Raw genomic sequence first — 22389 nt, 5'->3', positions numbered from 1 at the left:
TTGAACAAAAATTGCTTATAGACAATACTCCTTATTTGGCTTTGTAGTATTTTATCTATGAACGGAAACTAACATCTGCAGTGCACATTTTTTTTTTTAGTTTATAGAGACACTTGAAATAGTTGACCAATTTGAATAACGTCCACATAAACATATTTTTCACGGGGTGTTGTTATTTGAAATTAAAGTAATTCGGTCTGTTATTTTCAATTTAAATGATATTTCTCAGAATTGTTGAAACAATATTTTTGTTGCATATTTTTTCTGACATTAAATTTTTGCAATTATTGTTCTTTATCCCAAATATATATAAAAATCATGAAAATTTGTGTCACCGTCACGTATATAGTTCATCTATAAAGATAATCACCTAAGAAACTAGCCTTGTTTGAAAATGATGTACTTTAGAAAGTTTCATGTTGGGTTAAGTAGAAAATGGATAAAACATAATATAATGAACTCTAAAAATTGAACAAAAGTTGTTTATAGACAATACTCTTTTTTGGCTTATAGTATCTTATCTATGAACAGAAACTAACATCTGCAGTGCATATTTTTCTTTTAGATTGTAGAGACACTTGAAATAGTTGACCAATTTGAATAACGTCAAAATAAACATTTTTTTCCCGGGGTATTGTTATAAGGAATTAAAATAATTTGGTCTGTTATTTTCAATGTAAATAGTATTTCTTGGACTTGCTAAAACAATATTTTTGTTGCATATTTTTCTGACACTAAATTTCAGCAATTATAGCTCTTCATCCCAAAATATAATGAAAAATCGTGAAAATTTGTGTCCCCGTCCACGGAAAAGTACTCGTCTTGTGTTGATGTCAAAATTCAAAAGCCAATATTACTAGCACTTTAAGACACGACAAGTTTTGTTTCAGTTACATTTTTTCTAAGCTGCTGTTGGAGAAGGATAGAAAATAACTTATCAGAATTCGAAGGAGAAATTTCATTGATAGCCAAATTTCCTCTTCAATGGTAAGCAAAGAAAACATAAAGAAAACTTAAAATTCAGAGTTTATAACATAATGCAAGAACAATAGCTCTTATGGATTTCACTTCCTTATTAAGAACATACATTCCATTTATCATAGTCATGCTTATACGTAATCCAACAGATAATCTAACACAATCTTTATCTTATAAAATACTTAAAGCGTTATGAAACATTTTTGTATGTTTTTTTAAGCATTTTCTCTAATTAAGGGTAGCGCAGCATGCATCATATTTACATAGCTGCCATCTGGTAATTTGAATAGTCTAAAATTCTTTAAAAAATTTTACCGTTTCGCAAATCTCTTTATCATTTCATATTTATCCCTATGATGAAAACAAAAACGAATTGATTGATCACAACCAACGATAAAGTTCTACTAATTGATATTTAGGAATGTCTGGAAATGTATTAAATCATAATTACATTGATACGCCAGAGGAAATAGTAGCTACGTCATAAATATTTAGAGCAACAATCATTAAGTATTTTTAGTCTAAATACAGATAACAAAGAAATGCTTTTTAAACTATCATAGACATTTAAGAATTATGAAATTTTTGCAAAGTGTTTTACGTTTTTACATGAGATTGATGGTAAACTAAAACTTGAATGCATGTATGATAAAGAATATTTGATTAGACATTGAAACTAAGATTTAGGATTGAGAGAAATAATCAAGAGAAAGAGGTACATAATTCAACAAATTGAAATAGGGCAAATCATCATCAAACTTAAATACAGAAGTCAAGAAATATATGCAGAACAAACGATACGTTTCTTGGCACTTGTTTGTTCTGCTACAATTATTCAATATTACAAGACCATTTTGAAGATGGAAAACGCCTTTTAACTGTCTGAAACAAAATATTTGAAGATGTAAGAATTTTTCAATACTGCAAAGTTGCATTCTTATATTTAGTTCTTGAGACTTTTTTTACTTTGACAGTTCTGTCAAAATGCTCAGAAATTTCATTCAATTCAGAACTTATATAATTATGGAGTCGAGCTTCTCTCTACGACAGACAGATGTTGTAAACAGAATATCATGTATATCATGAATAATGTAATTCGTAAATTTTGCTCTGAAAATGTTTAAGGGGGGAGGGTTTACAACATTAATGTGTCTTTTTGTCCTTATTTTCAGTATTTTGAGAGAGGAAAGGGAATGAATACGTTGAAATGAATTAAATATAATAAAAACATGAGAAATTAAAATCATGCCAAATGGGATGTATAAAGATAATTACCTAAGAAACCAGCCTTGTTTCAATTTGATGTACTTTAGAAAGTTTCTTGTTAGGTTAAAAGGGGTAAACCATATTATAATTAACTATAAAAATTGAACAAAATTGCTTATAGACAATACTCCTTATTTGGCTTTGTAGTATTTTATCTATGAACGGAAACTAACATCTGCAGTGCACATTTTTCTTTTAGTCTATAGAGACACTTGAAATAGTTGACCAATTTGAATAACGTCAACATAAACATATTTTTCTCGGGGTGTTGTTATTTGAAATAAAAGTAATTCGGTCTGTTATTTTCAATGTAAATGATATTTCTCAGAATTGTTGAAACATTATTTTTGTTGCATATTTTTTCTGACACTAAATTTCTGCAATTATTGTTCTTTATCCCGAATATATATAAAAATCATGAAAATTTGTGTCACCGTCACGTATATAGTTAATCTATAAAGATAATCACCTAAGAAACTAGCCTTGTTTGAAAATGATGTACTTTAGAAAGTTTCATGTTGGGTTAAGTAGAAAATGGATAAAACATAATATAATGAACTCTAAAAATTGAACAAAAGTTGTTTATAGACAATACTCTTTTTTGGCTTATAGTATCTTATCTATGAACAGAAACTAACATCTGCAGTGCATATTTTTCTATTAGATTGTAGAGACACTTGAAATAGTTGACCAATTTGAATAACGTCAAAATAAACATTTTTTCCCGCGGTATTGTTATAAGGAATTAAAATAATTTGGTCTGTTATTTTCAATGTAAATAGTATTTCATGCACTTGCTGAAACAATATTTTTGTTGCATATTTTTTCTGACACTAAATTTCAACAATTATCCCAAAATATAATGAAAAGTCATGAAAATTTGTGTCCCCGTCCACGGAAAAGTACTCGTCTTGTGTTGATGTCAAAATTCAAAAAGCCAATATTACTAGCACTTTAAGACACGACAAGTTTTGTTTCAGTTACATTTTTTCTAAGCTGCTGTTGGAGAAGGATAGAAAATAACTTATCAGAATTCGAAGGAGAAATTTCATTGATAGCCAAATTTCCTCTTTAATGGTAAGCAAAGAAAACATAAAGAAAACTTAAAATTCAGAGTTTATAACATAATGCAAGAACAATAGCTCTTATGGATTTCACTTCCTTATTAAGAACATACATTTCATTTATCATAGTCATGCTTATACGTAATCCAACAGATAATCTAACACAATCTTTATCTTATAAAATACTTAAAGCTTTATGAAACATTTTTGTATGTTTTTTTAAGCATTTTCTGTAATTAAGGGTAGCGCAGCATGCATCATATATACATAGCTGCCATCTGGTAATTTGACTAGTCTAAAATTCTTTAAAAAATTTTACCGTTTCGCAAATCTCTTTATCATTTCATATTTATCCTTATGATGAAAACAAAAACGAATTGATTGATCACAACCAACGATAAAGTTCTACTAATTGATATTTAGGAATGTCTGGAAATGTATTAAATCATAATTACATTGATACGCCAGAGGAAATAGTAAGCTAAAACTTGAATGCATGTGTGATAAAGAATACTTGATTGGACATTAAAACTGTAATTTATGATTGAAGGAAATGATAAAGAAAGAGAGGTACATAAATCAACAATTTAAAATGGCGCAAATCATCATCAAACATCAATACCGAAGTCATTATAAAGAGCAAGAAGTACATGCAGAAGAAATGATACATTTCTTGGCTCTTGTTTGTTCTTGTTTGTTCTATGTTTCTTGCTTCTTCTGCAACAATCATTCAATATTGCAAGAATATTGAAACAAAATATTTGAAGAAGTAGGAATTTTTTAATACTGCAAAGTTGCATTCCTCTATTTAGCTTTTTAGGCTTTATTTACTTTAGCAGCTCTGTCAAAATGCTTATAAATTTCATTTCATTCAGAACTTATATAATAAGGAGAGTCGAACTTCTTTATACGACTAACAGATGTTGTAAAGCAGAATATCATGTATTGCTTAAATGGCCTCCCTTTCTGTAAGTAGACGGCATGTAGTTACAGAGACAAACGAGTCTATTAAACACTAAGCAACAGACTATTATGCATTTAATTTTGCTGGCTTAGTTAACAATACGTTTTTCCCATTCATCTGGTAAACTGAGTTAACAAAAGAAAATTTGAAATCAACCGATTTTAAATTTTTTGTAAACTGCTCTTAGTGAATTTCATAATTTGCGTCATTTCCTTATAGTGGACATTAAAATGTATTATTTCTTTCTATGCTTTCGTTTCCTAGAAACCTTATATCTATTTATTCAAAAAACTTTCTATGCTGGTAAAACCTACTTATATGAATTGTTGTAAGCATGAGTCGTTATAATGAACAATTTGCCTAATCTATTGCAACAATATTCAATCATCATCAATTTTCTGAAAGCAAACGTGGAAATACTTTTTGGAGAAGGAAGTTAAAATGTTACATAATTATAGAAATCAATACTTGATTTATACATCACCCAAAAAGTTACAAACAAACTGATTATATGATTATATTGGTGATAAGCCTTTCATAAAAAAAGTAAATGTTTTACTACGAAAGCTTTAAAGAAATTAATAATCATCCATCTTCTAACAAATAGGAAATAAAGATGATATCAAACTCAACAAAAGCGTTTCTTGGGACTCTTATAATACTGTCTATTAGTGGCCAAATAGTAAATGGTAATGACGACATATCAATCTGCAAGAAATGCTTAGAGAGATTAAAAGACAACGTGAAAGAATGGATGGAAACTTGCGTTGATAAAAATGGCAATGACGATAACACAACTGCATGCAAGGAAATAAAACAATATAACAAGGAAATGATGCAAATGCAAACAGAAATGTGTTTTTACACAGGTATAATCTTTAGATTTGACAAATTTTCATAGTTTCTTGTTCATAGGACTAAAATAATATGCAACAATAATAGGTAGAAGTTATGCAGCCAATCTAGTTTCAGTTATTAGTAATTTTTGTACAGTGAAAAACTCTTTCCAAAAAACACTTATTGTGGTCTTTCACCAAACATTATGATTCTAAAGTCTAAAAAAATTTGCATTTTTTTAATCCACTCGCATCGTTCTTATTTATAGTTTTTTTATTATTTATTTAGATGTTTATCCTAAGCCATATTTGATTATTATGAGCTTGGATAAAGTATACTCTGTTGATTCTATTACTGGAGATATTCATGTCAGCACTATTATTGGATCCAGTAAGAATAAATTTGACCATGCATCAAGATATAATGACATAGAAATTGATGTAGTTGAGAATGTGCTTTACTACATTGATGACAAAGACATCAAACGGGGAAATCTTGACTTGACTAGAAACGAAATTTTTGCGAAAAATGTTTCTGTTCATGATATTACAGTTGACTGGATTGGTCGTCATATCTTTTACATTGACTCCACGAACATTATCTACCAAATTTACTTGAAAAAGAAAATTCCAAGTGTTATGAGGTTTGAACCAGGCTTACAATTTTCCAGCATTGCATTTGACTCAAAACATGGGTAAGGCAATATTGAATTTTTTTTTATTTACTTGTAAGCGTAATCAATGTCAATCTATTGGAGGGTTTTCTTAAGTAAGGTAACATTTTTTATTATTAAAGACAGCATTTTAATTTAGTAGAAAAGTTGAATTTTTGAAGTCCGTATCATGGCCTGTTATTTAGAGGTACAAGAATAGAAAAAAATATTGATTTTCGAGGGAAAGAAAAAAACTCGCTTTTACCCAAGGGAGCAAATATTAAGTATTTTTTGTGTATAAAGAAACAAACGTCATATATTTCGACGGCTTTTCAATAAAATCATCGAGATTTGGCCAGCAATATTTTATTGCGTGACTATGAGGCATTTCAAACCAACTGAAAGGATGAGCTCAGCTCGTGTGATTATTCAGCAACACATGCAGTAGAAAATAACATGCAGATCCTGAAATTGCAAAAATCGACAGCGATATTTATGTTGAGCAACCCAAAAGCTTTCAGAAAAAATGTAACAACGGAGGGATCAATGTTTATAATTGATGAAGTCGTTAAATAGAATAAAACAGAGCGGTAGAAACAGCAATAAAATATTAAATAATTACTTTACCGATGAAACTTTAGTCAAATACTCACAGAATATTGGTTTGCCACAACCAAAAACAAAAAGTAGTCCAACTTCACTGTGCAACTTGGTGTTGTACATTTAATAAGATTACTGGCTTCGGCTGGCCACCTAAGAGCGCTTTTCTTTAGCAGAAAATGCAATTTGCTTGACGCCTCCATGGTAATCATATGCTTAATAAGGTATGCTCTACACAAAAGATTTCAACTGATTGGGAGCATTGTTTGTTGCTTTGCTGTGCCTTTAATATACTGTGCAACAATTTCAATACGAAATAGGAATAAAGTTTTAAAAAATTCACGAAGGTGTTGAACGTAAGAAACTTCAACCTTTCGTTTTTTATTGAAGATAAAAACACTGCGCACATTTCCACGTAGTTACATCAAAAATATAAAAAAGAATTTTAGTTTTCAAAAAATGTGGCAATTTAGAAAAAAATCAGTATATCAAGTTTATAGTTTTTCAAGCCTTCTTTTAACTTGCATTGAATGGCGGAGTATATTGAAAAGTCAAGAGTTGCAAATTAAGTGTCTGCACACTACCCTGCAATAAATCCAATCACACATCCAATCAAATCACGGGATTGGAAAATCGTTCCAATACCTTTAGTTGATGCAGTGTTTCTTAGTGTAATTGATGCAAACGTTAGATCTGTAGTTTTTCACTGTGAAGATAATAATCACTTTCGAGATTAAAAAGAAATTGTCTGAAAAGCTTGTGAAGCGAGAACTTTCTGAATATGTTATAAATAATTTACAAATTTAAAAAAATTTCCTCTTCTAACGATTCCTATGAAATCTCCATTCATGAGAGCCTTCTAATTAATAAATACAAGTCTTCACTCATCGTTCAAGAAAGTTCCATTGCACTTAACCTCTCTTAGCGTCAGTATATTTTACTTCTCAACTTCTTTATCATGTATTCCATTTTGCACCGCCTCCTTAATACGTAATTTAACACCTTTTGTAAATACAATATCTTGTTTTAACATCTCATTATAAATTATAATTTGACTGAATATGTCTTGAGTAAGGACGAAACGTCGGTATAAATTGCATTTTACAACTTTTGGTCTATTTCTATGGCTCTAATTAAAACTTTATGTTGGGCATTAATTTTTATCATATTAAAAGAAAAAATTAATTTTCACGAACACAAAAAACCAAAAGAACGAGAAAGTTTTTAAAGAGTTCGGGGCTAGGTGAAATGAACGACAAGAAGACATGGACTTTACCGTTGCTCAAATGAGTAATACATTTAAGAAATGTATAAAAGAATGAAAATATGCTGCGATGATAATTAAAACTGCCAGTTGCATCAAACATTTTCGATAAAGCAAGGGCCATAGTGTTCAAGCAGTTTTTGCAGCTTGTCTAATCAAGAGAATCTTAAAAACACGAACATGACATGGCAATAGAATCATCATTTTCAAATGATACCAATAGCGCAAGCTGCAGTGTCAATTTGTTCAAATTTTTCAGAAAAACAATGAAGAAATTTGACAATTGAATAGAGAAGGTTAAGATAGTTGTAAAAAATCGTTTGTCCAAACAAACTGAAAAAAAGTATTAACAAAAGACAATGTTTGTGAAGCTATAGCTCTTTTAAAGACATTTGTAGACGATGATCCATCCAAGGAGCTGCTACTTTTCATGCAAGATGAAACTGAAAAATTAAGAAAGCTTAAACTTGAAATGACAAAGCTTTCTTAAATTAATATCTACATTAAATGGTGCATATCATTTACCAACACCAAATTTTCAATTCCAACAAAATTTCCACGCATCAGCTAATTTTCAGCATTATGAATTACCAACACAATTCATTCAGCAGCCACTCCAAACTACAGCATTACTCATTCCGACAATAATCTCAAACAATACCAATCATTATAGAAGTTATGTGAATAAAAATAACATATTACATTTATTATGCTCTGAATCACATGCAATGTTTAATTACTTCATATATTTTAGTTCGGTTTTCAAACAAGGGATTTCAAATATTAAAGATGATCTTTTTTTTATAGCTACAATAGCTTTATGTTGCTATATTATCAAATTTCATGAATATGTTCCATTAAACCGTCTATATATGAAAGTAGTTCTGAATACTTTGACAACATCTTTGTCTAAATTGAAAAAATCTATCTTTCCTTTTATGTATATATTAGCCTGTTTATTCTTTATGTATTTCATTACGTATAGAGAAAACTAATGTACAAAACAAATATTTTTATTAAGGTATCTATTCTTGGCAGAAAGTACAGAACCTTCCTTATGGTTATGGAGCATGACTGCAAATAAACATGATATTTTTTCAGTTTCACTTCAATCAATAGCACATGATCTAACGCTTGACATGGCTAAAGAGAAAATTTATTGGCGAGTTTTAAACGGAAATATTTTTTCTTGTGATTACTACTCCCATGATGTAATTGATTTTGGAACTTCAGGAGGTCCCATGGCAGTATTTAAAGATTTCATTTATATCATAACTAGTGTCGGACGAAGTGTCGTTAGTGTCCATAACACAACAGATCAACGTACGAGGCGTAAATATTTTCTTCCTGTAAACAACGGTTATCTTGATTTGGCTGTAGCTATACACAGTATCACTCCTGACTCAAACGGTAGTTAAATATTTACTTATTTGACATAACAATCTAAGACTTGCAAAAACTCTCACGCTAATGTACTTAAAATTGAAAGACGTTAAAAAGTTTAAAGTTATATTGCCTTATTAAACGGTTGTTCTTCCTTCCAAAATTATAGAAATATTGATAAACATTAAGTTCAAAGTGCAAAGTGTCTAATCTGGATGTTTTTGTCGTTTGTCTATTCTTGCCAAATTTGTTGGATGTTAAATTTATATCTTTATTGTTTCTTACATCATTTCAACAAAATCTCTGGCTTGTAATCAGTTTTAAATAAGGAAAAAATTCATGAAAATAGAATGAAAGACAAAAACGTCCAATTTGAGCATGTTGTGCAGTGAGCTTAATATTTATCAAATCTTCTAAATATTTAGTACATTGCAAAACAGAGTTCAAACTTTTAAATGTTTGGATTAAACTAGATTTGAAACTTTTCATTTTCTTTCTGCATGCAGTTCAAAGTGAGGCAATTACGAAGTACTCTCATGGTTTTTGATATTAAATCTTAATTCATTTTACTTTTAAATAATCAAGACAAGGCAATGCCAAAATACATGAGCTTTGGCACATTTTGTTAGAAATATTGATGAATTGATAATTTCCTGAACATTTTTTAATTATCTAACTTTTTAGATACATCCTTTATAGTATCCCAAACAGCCAGCAAATCTGTTCATACTCTGTAAATTTTCAACATTTATTTAATTGTTTTGTTTTTACGATATTCGTGAACCTCAAAGATACCAACAATACATCACAAATTTCCTAGCTGGGTACGTCATAGTGGATAGTGAATGACAAATTGTGTTCTTTGAGAAAGAATATGTTTTCTTTTGAAATCCATAGTTGATTTTATTTTTAATTTTATTATTCTATATAGCGACAAACACATTTCGACTTCCTTTATGTGGACCCAACACTTACTATCGTAAAATTAATGGATCATTAAACTGCACGTGTATGAAAGGATACTCAGGAGAATGTAACTCGTGCCAGGGTATGGATTTATAACTAAAAAAACAATACTTGTTCCACGAGGACATAATTAAGCATAACCTATTATATCTATGCCCATAAAAAGATTAAGTAATACCAGAGAAAAAGGACCGCCTATTGACCAAATTTTCCGTGGAGGAATGTGATAATCCTTATATTATTTGTTTTAATACGATTTTTACATTAATTATGGCTTTTTAAAGCTGCAGGCTTTAGCTTATGTAGTTCCATTAGAATTTTTTTGCATATTAAAAAGGAGCATCTCCAAATTAACAATGCAGTGTAATTTTATGTCTTTTAATGTCGTGCTGTCTGTCATAAGAATTCATTTTTAATTTGTTTTTAGCTGACCGTTAAGGTTCAGCTAAAACCATGCCTAGAGAGCACCAGAAACGTATTTCTGAATAATTAAAAAGACAGTTACTTTAAAAATGCGATATAGTTTTCCACGTTGTAAGCGAAGAGTCTATGTGAACAATTTACTTTTTATTTTTTTGCTTGTTTCAACAAGTTATGGGGCAGTGTTGCCATATGGCAATAAAATCAACTGATTGAATGGAAAACTAATAGGAACATTAGCAAGTTAAAGTGTTAATAAGATATTTATATTACAAAAAGAAATGAGGACTGATCTAAATAAAAAATTATTTAGACTCATAATAGTCAAATAGTATCTACTTGTCTAAAACGTTTTGATATTGTACTCATGTAATATTTTTTATCAATTTTTTGTTACTAATTTAATTCATTAATTTCGCACAAGAATATTTTACAATAGCACCCAACATAACAGGATACTTTATATATAAACATGTAACTTAGAATATTTTGGAGTGAAGACTTCTATGTTTTGCAATATCTCTTTATTTTCTTTTTTTATCAGTTATCAACTCTGTTAGACTTCGGGGACCAGAAAGATCTATTGGCAAAGGTCGTGTAGAAGTATTTTACAATGGAGAATGGGGAACAATTTGTGATTATGGCTGGGATATAAACGATGCTAAAGTTGTTTGTAGACAACTTGGTTATGACAATGCTGTCAGGGCTTTACTACGAGGTAATGTTCCTTATGGCAGTGGAAGAATATGGTTGGATGGTGTTTCTTGTGTAGGAAATGAAAATATTATTTCGAGTTGTTCACATAGAGGATGGGGAGCCCATTATTGTGAACATTATGAAGATGCTGGTGTACAATGTTCCGGTATGTATGTACATTATTTACCTTTTTATAGAAAGATGATAAACTGAATTATTTGGGGGATCCTCAATGATGAATTTAAACATTAAATATGATTATATAATACTGAAACAATATTGACAAATTCCTTAAGTATAAACACAGCTTCGGATGTAAATTAACCATATAAACACAACTCATTACACGAGGACATAATTAAACATAACCTATTTTATGATTGCCCATAGAAAGATTTGATAATACTCGAGAAAAAGGGCAGTCCATTGACCAACTTTTACGTGGAGGAATGTAATAATCCTTAAATTTTCTGTTTTTTACTATTGTTTACATTCATTATAGCTTTTTAAAGCTGTAGGCTGTAGCTTATAAACGTCCATTAAAATTTTTTTTGCATATTTAACAGAAGCATCTCCAAATTAACACTGAGTGTAATTTTATGTCTTTTAATGTCGTGCTGTCTATCTTAAGAATTCCTTTTTAATTCGTTCTTAACTGACCGTTAAGGTTCAGCTAAAGCCATGCCTAGAGAGCACCAGAAATGTATTTCTGAATAATTAAAAAGACAGTTGTTTTAAAAATACGATATAGTTTTCCACGTTGTAAGAGAAGAGTATATGTGAACAATTTACTTTTTATTTTTTTGCTTGTTTCAACAAGTTATGGGGCAGTGTTACCATATGGCGATAAAATCAAATGATTGAATGGAAAACTAATGGGAACATTAGCAAGTTAAGGTGTTAATAAGATATTTAGATTACAAAAAGAAATGAGGAGTGATCTAAATAAAAAATTATTTAGACTTATGAAAATCAAATAGTGTCTACCTGTCTAAAACGTTTTGATATTGCACTCATGTAAGTTTTTTTATCAATTTTTTGTTACTAAATTAATTCATTAATTTAGCATAAGAAGAATTTACAATGGCATCTAACTTCTTAGGACACTTTATATGTATACATGTAACTTAGAATATGTCGGAGTTGAGACTTCTTTGTTTTGCATTTATCTTGATTTTCTTTTTTATCAGTTATCAACTCAGTTAGACTTCGGGGACCAGAAATTTCTATTGGCAAAGGTCGTGTAGAAGTATTTTACAATGGAGAATGGGGAAAAATTTGTAATGATGAATGGGATATAAACGATGCTAAAGTTGTTTGTAGACAACTTGGTTATGACTTTGCTTACATGTCTTTACAAGGAAGTTATGTTCCTTATGGCAGTGGAAGAATATGGTTAGACTACGTTCAATGTGTAGGAAATGAAAGTAATATTTCGAGTTGTTTACATAGAGGATGGGGAACCCATAATTGTGAACAATATGAATATGCTGGTGTACAATGTTCAGGTTTGTATGTACATTATTTACCTTTTTATATAAAGATGATCAAGTGAATTATTTGGGGATCCTCAATGATCAATATAATCATTTAATATGATTTTGTAATACTGAAATAGATATTGACAAATGCCTTTAGTATAAACACAGCTTTGGACGTAAATTAACCAAATAAACACAACTCGTTCCAGGAGGACATAATTAAACATAACCAATTTTATGATTGCCCCGAGAAAGATTCGACAATACCAGAGAAAATGGGCAGTCCATTGGCCAACTTTTTCTTGGAGGAATATGATAATCCTTAAATTATCAGTTTTGTTACGATTGTTTACATTCATTATAGCTTTTTAAAGCTGTATGCTGTAGCTTATGATGCTCCATTAAAATTTTTTTGCACATTAATAAGGAGCATCTCCCAATTTTCACTGCAGTGTAATGTTATTTCTTATAATGGCGTGCAGTCTATCTTAATAATTCATTTTTAAATTCGTTTTTAACTGACTGTTAAGGTTTAGCTAAAGCCATACCTAGAGAGCACCATAAACATATTTCTCAATAATTAAAAAGACAGTTATTTTAAAAATGCGATAAAGATTCCCACGTTTTAAACGAAGAGTATGAGTGAACTATTTACTCTTTATTTTTTGCCTGTATCAACAAGTTATGGGGTAGTTTTGCCATATTGCAATGAAATGAAATGATTGAATGGGAAACCAATGGGAAAAGTTCGCAAGTTAACTGGTTAAGAACTTATTTATATTACATAAAGAAATGAGGACTGGTCTAAATAAAATTTTTCGACTCATGAAAGTCAAATAGTGTGTCTGATGGTCCAAAACGTTTTGATATTGTACTTATGTAAGTTTTTTATCAAATTTTGTTACTAATTTAAATGATTAATTTCGCACAAGAATATTTTACAATGGCATCCAACATAACAGGATACTTTATATATAAACATGTAACTTAGAATATTTTGGAGTGAAGACTTCTATGTTTTGCAATATCTCTTTATTTTCTTTTTATCAGTTATCAACTCTGTTAGACTTCGGGGACCAGAAAGTTCTATTGGCAGAGGTCGTGTGGATGTATTTTACAATGGAGAATGGGGAACAATTTGTGATGATGGCTGGGATTTAAACGATGCTAAAGTTGTTTGTCGACAACTTGGTTATGACTATGCTGGCAGGGCTTTACTAGGAGGTAATGTTCCACATGGCAGTGGAAGAATATGGTTAGACGAAGTTCGTTGTGTAGGAAATGAAAATAATATTTCGAGTTGTTCACATAGTGGATGGGGATCACATAATTGTACACATGATGAAGATGCTGGTATACAATGTTCAGGTTTGTTTCTACATTATTTACATTTATTTACAAAGATAATAAACTGAATTATTTGAAGGATCCTCAATGATTAATCGAAACATCTAATATGATTTCAAATACTGAAACAATATTGAAAAATTCCTTAAGTATAAACACAGCTTCGGACGTAAATTAACCATATAAACACAACTCATTCCACGAGGACATAATTAAACATAACTTATTTTATGATTGCCCATAGAAAGATTCCATAATACTCGAGAAAAAGGGCAATCCATTGACCAAATTTTCCGTGGAGGAATGTAATAATCCTTAAATTATCTGTTTTTTTACGATTGTTTACATTCATTATAGCTTTTTAAAGCTGTAGGCTGTAGCTTATAAAGGTCCATTAAAATTTCTTTTGCATATTTAACAAAATCATCTCCAAATAAACACTGAGTGTAATTTAAATCTTTTAATGTTGTGCTGTCTATCTTAAGATTTCATTTTTAATTTGTTTTTAACTGACCGTTAAGGTTCAGCTAAAGCCATGCCTAGAGAGCACCAGAAACTTATTTCTGAATAGTTAAAAAAACAGTTGTTTTAAAAATACTATATAATTTTCCACGTTGTAAGCGAAGAGTCTATGTGAACAATTTACTTATTATTTTTTTGCTTGTTTCAACAAGTTATGGGGCAGTGTTACCATATGGCAATAAATTCAACTGATTGAATGGAAAACTAATGGGAACATTCTCAAGTCAAAGTGTTAATAAGATATTTATATTACAAAAAGAAATGAGGACTGATCTAAATATAAAATTATTTAGACTCATGAAAGTCAAATAGTGTCTACTTGTCTAAAACGTTTTGATATTGTACTCATGTAAGTTTTTTTATCAATTTTTTGTTTTTACTTAATTCATTAATTTCGGATAAGAGGATTTTACAATGGCATCTAACACATTAGGATACTTTATATGTATACATGTAACTTAGAATATTTCGGAGTTGAGACTTCTATGTTTTGCATTATCTCTTGATTTTTTTTTTATCAGTTATCAACTCTGTTAGACTTCGGGGACCAGAAAGTTCTATTGGCAAAGGTCGTGTAGAAGTATTTTACAATGGAGAATGGGGAACAATTTGTGATGATAGCTGGGATATAAACGATGCCAAAGTTGTGTGTCGACAACTTGGTTATGACTATTATTTCAGGGCTTTACAAGGAGGTAATGTTCCACATGGCAGTGGAAGAATATGGTTATCCTACGTTCGTTGTGTAGGAAATGAAAATAAAATTTCGAAATGTCCACATAGTAAATGGGGATTGCATTTTTGTACACATAATGAAGATGCTGGTGTACAATGTTCAGGTTTGTATGTACAATATTTACATTTTTTTACCAAGATGATAAACTGAATTATTTGAAGGATCTTCAATGATTAAATAAAACATTTAATATGATTTTATATTACTGAAATAGATATTGACAAATGCCTTATGTATAAACAAAGCTTCGGACGTAAATTAACCAAATGAAGACAACTCGTTCCACGAGTACATAATTAAACATAACCAATTTTATGATTGCCCAGAGAAAGATTCGACAATAAAAGAGAAAATGGGCAGTCCATTGGCCAACTTTTCCTTGGAGGAATATGATAATCCTTAAATTATCAGTTTTGTTACGATTGTTTACATTCATTATAGCTATTTAAAGCTGTCTGCTGTACCTTATGATGCTCCATAAAAATTTTTTTGCACATTAATAAGGAGCATCTCCAAATGTTCACTGCAGTGTAATTTTATGTGTTGTAATGGCGTGCTGTCTATCTTAAGAATTCATTTTTAAATTCGTTTTTAACTGACCGTAAAGATTTAGCTAAAGCAATACCTAGAGAGCACCAGAATAGTATTTCTCAATAATTAAAAAGACAGTTATTTTAAAAATGCGATAAAGATTCCCACGTTTTAAACGAAGAGTATGAGTGAACTATTTACTCTTTATTTTTTGCCTGTATCAACAAGTTATGGGGTAGTTTTTTCCATATTGCAATAAAAGGAAATGATTGAATGGGAAACCAAAATGGAAAGTTCGCAAGTTAACCGGTTAAGAACTTATTTATATTACGTATAGGAATGAGGACTGGTCTAAATAAAAACTTTTTTCGACTCTTGAAAGTCAAATAGTGTGTCTGATGGTCCAAAACGTTTTGATATTGTACTTATGTAAGTTTTTTTTATCAAATTTTTGTTACTAAATTAAATGATTAATTTCGCACAAGAATATTTTACAATGGCACCCAACATAACAGGATACTTTATATATAAACATGTAACTTAGAATATTTTCGAGTGAAGACTTCTATGTTTTGCAATATCTCTTTATTTTCTTTTTTTATCAGTTATCAACTCTGTTAGACTTCGGGGACCAGAAAGTTCTATTGGCAGAGGTCGTGTGGATGTATTTTACAATGGAGAATGGGGAACAATTTGTGATGATGGCTGGGATTTAAACGATGCTAAAGTTGTTTGTCGACAACTTGGTTATGACTATGCTGGCAGGGCTTTACTAGGAGGTAATGTTCCACATGGCAGTGGAAGAATATGGTTAGACGAAGTTCGTTGTGTAGGAAATGAAAATAATATTTCGAGTTGTTCACATAGTGGATGGGGATCACATAATTGTACACATGATGAAGATGCTGGTATACAATGTTCAGGTTTGTTTTTTACATTATTTACATTTATTTACAAAGATAATAAACTGAATTATTTGAAGGATCCTCAATGATTAATCGAAACATTTAATATGATTTTCAAATACTGAAACAATATTGACAAATTCCTTAAGTATAAACACAGCTTCGGACGTAAATTAACCATATAAACACAACTCGTTCCACGAGGTCATAATTAAACATCACCTATTTTATGATTGCCCATAGAAAGATTCGATAATACTCGAGAAAAAGGGCAGTCCATTGACCAAATTTTCCGTGGAGGAATGTAATAATCCTTAACTAATCTGTTTTTTTACGATTGTTTACATTCATTATAGCTTTTAAAGCTGTAGGCTGTAGCTTATAAAGGTCCATTAAAATTTTTTTTTGCATATTTAACAGAAGCATCTCCAAATTAACACTGAGTGTAATTTTATGCCTTTTAATGTCGTGCTGTCTATCTTAAGAATTCATTTTTAATTTGTTATTAACTGAGCGTTAAGGTTCAGCTAAAGCCATGCCTAGAGAGAACCAGAAACGTATTTCTGAACAATTAAAAAGACAGTTATTTTAAAAATACGATATAGTTTTCCACGTTGTATACAAGCGAAGAGTCTATGTGAACAATTTACTTTTTATTTTTTTGCTTGTTTCAACAAGTTATGGGGCAGTGTTGACGAATGGCAATAAAATCAAATGATTGAATGGAAAACTAATGGGAACATTCGCAAGTTAAAGTGTTAATAAGATATTTATATTACAAAAAAAAATGAGGACTGATCTAAATATAAAATTATTTAGACTCATGAAAGTCAAATAGTGTCTACTTGTCTAAAACGTTTTGATATTGTGCTCATGTAAGTTTTTTTATCAATTTTTTGTTACTAATTTAATTCATTAATTTCGCCTAAGAAGATTCTATAATGGCATCTAACATATTAGGATACTTTATATGTATACATGTAACTTAGAATTTTTCAGAGTTGAGACTTCTATGTTTTGCATTATCTCTTGATTTTCTTTTTTTATTAGTTATCAACTCTGTTAGACTTCGGGGACCAGAAAGTTCTATTGGCAAAGGTCGTGTAGAAGTATTTTACAATGGAGAATGGGGAACAATTTGTGATCATGGCTGGGATTTAAACGAAGCTAAAGTTGTTTGTCGACAACTTGGTTATGACTATGCTGGCAGGGCTTTACAAAGAGGTAATGTTCCACATGGCAGTGGAAGAATATGGTTAGACTACGTTCGTTGTGTAGGAAATGAAAATAAAATTTCGAAATGTTCACATAGAGAATGGGGATTGCATCATTGTAGACATAATAAAGATGCTGGTGTACAATGTTCAGGTTTGTATGTACATTATTTACCTTTTTATATAAAGATGATCAAGTGAATTATTTGGGGATCCTCAATGATCAATTTAATCATTTAACATGATTTTGTAATACTGAAATAGATATTGACAAATGCCTTAAGTATAAACACAGCTTTGGACGTAAATTAACCAAATAAACACAACTCGTTCCACGAGTACATAATTAAACATAACCAATTTTATGATTGCCCAGAGAAAAATTCGACAATACCAGAGAAAATGGGCAGTCCATTGGCCAACTTTTCCTTGGAGGAATATGATAATCCTTAAACTATCAGTTTTGTTACGATTGTTTACATTCATTATAGTTTTTAAAGCTGTATGCTGTAGCTTATGATGCTCCATTAAGATTTTTTTGCACATTAATAAAGAGCATCTCCAAATTTACACTGCAGTGTAATTTTATGTCTTGTAATGGCGTGCTGTCTATCTTAAGAATTCATTTTTAAATTCGTTTTTAACTGACCGTTAAGATTTAGCTAAAGCATACCTAGAGAGCACCAGAAACATATTTCTCAATAATTAAAAAGACAGTTATTTTAAAAATGCGATAAAGATTCCCATGTTTTAAACGAAGAGTATGAGTGAACTATTTACTTTTTATTTTTTGCCTGTATCAACAAGTTATGGGTTACTTTTGCCATATTGCAATAAAATGAAATGATTGAATGGGAAACCAATGGGGAAAGTTCGCAAGTTAACCGGTTAAGAACTTATGCACAGGGGTTAAATTAGCACCTTTTTAATGTGTGTGGGGATGAAATTGCCCTGCAAGGACACAAGATGCCTTGCTGATCATATAGATTAGTACTTATTCAACAATGAAATATTGTGATGATTGAACACATTTTCGCTATAAATTTTTTTAATACATGATGTATTCTTGTGACAGAACGCACTTTAGCGTATTATTAAATCTTTAATGTCATTTTTTGCATCCTTGCAGTTGCCCAATTTTTTAAAATAACATTTAAGTCAACATTGTCCGTAAGGTCTTTTTCACATGCAAGAACGATTAAGTCATTTAATCGCGTATCTATCTTTGTGCATCTCAAGCAGTTTTTGACAGTCATATACTTCCTGAAACACCTTTCATGTTTTGCAACGGACACTGGAGCGGTCAGCAATAGTTGATACGCCCTGCACACCATTGGAAAGACATTTTTGTGATTGAAAGCAAATAAAGCAACGTCTTTGAAGGGATTTGGGTTCTGATTTAAGTTGTGACGACACAATATTATTGAAAACTTCCAACTCAGACAGCAGTATTTCTGCATCAACATCTTATACCGCCGGTGGAAAAAGACTACACTTTTCATGAACTGATTCAGCCATCGGCCTTTCTAGTGGCAGCTGTAAGATCTCTCCAAAAGGTTTTATCTGGTCGATTCAAACTTTAATGATATTGGTATACTCGGTAATAAGTGAGTCTAGAACCAAGTACATTTCTTTTGGTACAAATCTTTAAAAGTTTTTCTGTTGTTATTTCGGAATTCTCACCAATTCGTTCGGGTGACTTTCTTGATCGATGATGACGTGTGTATTCTGCTATTACGTCTATTCCTACTTTGGTAACGAATGCAACCATTGCCTCTATCTCTGAGTCTAATCCGTTATCGTCACTTCGAATTTGTCTAAGGTTTTTTACTGTAGCATCAATCAGATTAAGTGCATATATTATATTTAGCTCCTCCTCCTGCTGTTGTTTGATTAGGGATTGGTTTTGTCATTATGATTTGCATGAAAATAAGAGCAAAAAGAAAGTCAAAACTAAGAAATTTCTTTTTTATTCCATCGCCTTTAGATTTTACTTTTGATTCTACTTCTCGAGCATTAATAACTTTCACAATAGCATTTGGTATTACCTCATAACTTCTCCAGACAGCATCAATGGACTCAGAATTGTAAACCCATCTTGTCTTTGACAAGTTTCGAAACTTTAAATTGTTTTCAACATCTTTGCAACTTTCTTCTACAATTTTATTTCTTTTGTGCTTTTGCTAAAGAGCACATATACGTAATCTAGAGCGCCGTACGTTGATGTACTTATTGAGCTATAATTGCAACAATGCTCGTTGAATGTATTAGACCGATGTCTCTGGCAAGGGATGTAAGGCACTTGTCGTTTTAAAATTTCTTGCAACACTTTTTGAGCACCATTTAGTTATCCAGATATTGATGTTGCGAAATCGTATGTTTGAAATGCAAGCATATCTATATCGATTTCATTTTCTATTAAAGATTTAATGACACCTTTAGCCGCTCCAGCATCGGTTTTATCAAGGCTCTCTTTCATTTCAAGCCGTCTCTCGCATGGGATGCTCATCTGGTTGACATATTTTACAGCGACGATAAGCATGTCTTGATTCAAAGTATTAGGTGTAGTGTCTGCAGACACAGAAAATACACCGGCTGACTTAATTCAGCACAAATTTCATCCCTCACAGATTGAGCCAGCAAATGATGCATCTCATTTTGTGCCTCTGACCTTGTATTTGTTGTACTATATGGCCTTAGGCGCTGATCGTCCAGCCATAGCTTGAGAACAGGAGAATAAATTGGAAAAAGATTTACAATCTGAATGAATTTTCCGTCCTTGTCATTGCCACCTCCTCTGGATGCCAACGACTGCTTGCCTGAGAGCGAGCCACATCAAGAAGAATCAACATAATTTCTTTGTCCTTTTCTTCATCTGCTTTCTCTTGCATCAATATTTCCTTCATTTTCGCATTCATCATTACATCAATAGGGCCAGATTTTATTGAGAAACGAGCAAAATCAGCCATAGTAGCTTGTTGGGACTTGCTAGTGAAGTGTTTATGAAGTTTTCCTTCATAAACACTTCAGGAAGAAAGATTATATTTTGTTCTTTTACTTTTCATTGCAAAAAATGACGTGCTTCATCTTTCTATTGCTACCAAGGAAAAATACTATGATTATGCCAATGGATGAAACGCTTTGATTTAATCATGGTAAGACTTGGGAAACACAAGTAGTATTTAAGGACAAAATTTAAAACTGGCCAAAAGTTGCAAAATTTTTTTCCGTTCAGATCATGGATGGGGTTTTCCTATATTCCTTGATATAGACTGAAAGCAGGAAAGCGCTTTTCTAAGAGTTAAATTTCATGAAATATTATAGGCTCTAAGGAAAGATCCTAGTGATGGGGAATCATGTCAAAGAAATACACTAAAAACCTAATTCTAATTGAAGATCGTAAAAAGTGCAGTAGAAAATTTGAAAGCTTATGTAGAAAATGCTGTGTGTTTGACATTTTTATCCATTGTTGAAATGTATCTGTAATACAAAACTACTCGTAAACAAATTGTAATCAACCATATTATCATATAAAGTAAATGTACATAATATCATAATCTATAAAAAAAAGTAAAATGATGAAGTTTAATTTCTGCTAAGAATAAAATATTATTGAAAAATCAAATGATTTGCTGAATTACATTATCTTTGACAATTGACAAATCAAGCCGTAAGATTTTCTTTTGAAGTTACACAAAGTTATTGCGTGGATTCCGCAAGACAATGCTGGCAATTGCTACCTACCATGCCACTTGTACTGCCCACCAACCAGAGATGACCGCGATTGCATTAAAATAAAATTAATAAAATCAGTTTATGATGTGTTTCCAAAGGAGAGGCAAACCTCGACTAGCTTTGTAATTAAAAGAAATCTTAAAATCAATCTATTGTAAATCTTGACATTTAGTTTTTCCGTTGGGACTTGTTAATCCTGTAGATTGATTTACCAATAAATTGATGCATTGTAGGAATCAGAAATGTTTGGAATATGATATCGAAATAAAAATTAAGAATCATTTTCTCTCACTCAAAATAGATGACGATTTTAGAAAATGACGTCAGATATTGCATTCATGAATTATTATGTTTCCAATCATTTATGATTTATCAAACATCAAGCACAACATAGAGTACCATTTCTTCAATTGCAATGTTTATGATTGTACAATGAATGCAAATTATAAATTATTAGTGAAAACATTTCATTTTTTTGAACTTTTTCTTAGTACAGACTACAGCTAAAATAAAGTGTTTATCTTTCTCATGACATATATCAGTGAAGAATCATCACCAGATGAGTACGGCATCTCTCAGAAAGTTTTGGTAATTCAGAAAATATACTGTTATGTAACGTTAAAGTATCGTTAACTTGAAATCATTTCATATTATAAAATAAACACAACGAAGCACGTGCGCTGATGGGTTTAGACCTGTGTTTGCATGAGTTTGCGAAAACGATCTAAGCTCAACCAATCAAATCAATCAATCAATCAAAGAGAATTTGCAACTTAATCATGACTACACGTTAAAAGAATATTATAACGGTTTTTTGTTTCGCATTAT

General features: G+C 30.8%; 1 protein-coding gene across 1 annotated transcript; it reads left to right on the top strand.

Annotated features, from left to right (window-relative positions):
- Nucleotides 1-5710: 5710 nt before the first annotated feature.
- On the top strand, nucleotides 5711-21455 carry LOC124458223 (deleted in malignant brain tumors 1 protein-like). Its single transcript, XM_047008274.1, has 8 exons — nucleotides 5711-5803; nucleotides 8647-9035; nucleotides 9940-10056; nucleotides 10939-11256; nucleotides 12281-12598; nucleotides 14962-15279; nucleotides 17663-17980; nucleotides 21151-21455. The coding sequence occupies exons 1-8, from the start codon at nucleotides 5748-5750 to the stop codon at nucleotides 21168-21170; spliced, it is 1854 nt and encodes a 617-aa protein (XP_046864230.1). The 5' UTR covers nucleotides 5711-5747; the 3' UTR covers nucleotides 21171-21455.
- The last annotated feature ends 934 nt before the right edge of the window (nucleotides 21456-22389 follow it).

This window comes from Xenia sp. Carnegie-2017, unplaced genomic scaffold (assembly GCF_021976095.1).
Source record: "Xenia sp. Carnegie-2017 unplaced genomic scaffold, XeniaSp_v1 HiC_scaffold_6, whole genome shotgun sequence".
NCBI lineage: Eukaryota > Metazoa > Cnidaria > Anthozoa > Malacalcyonacea > Xeniidae > Xenia > Xenia sp. Carnegie-2017.
The sequence above is the reverse complement of the archived record's forward strand: the minus strand, read 5'-3'. Positions and strand labels throughout refer to the sequence as shown.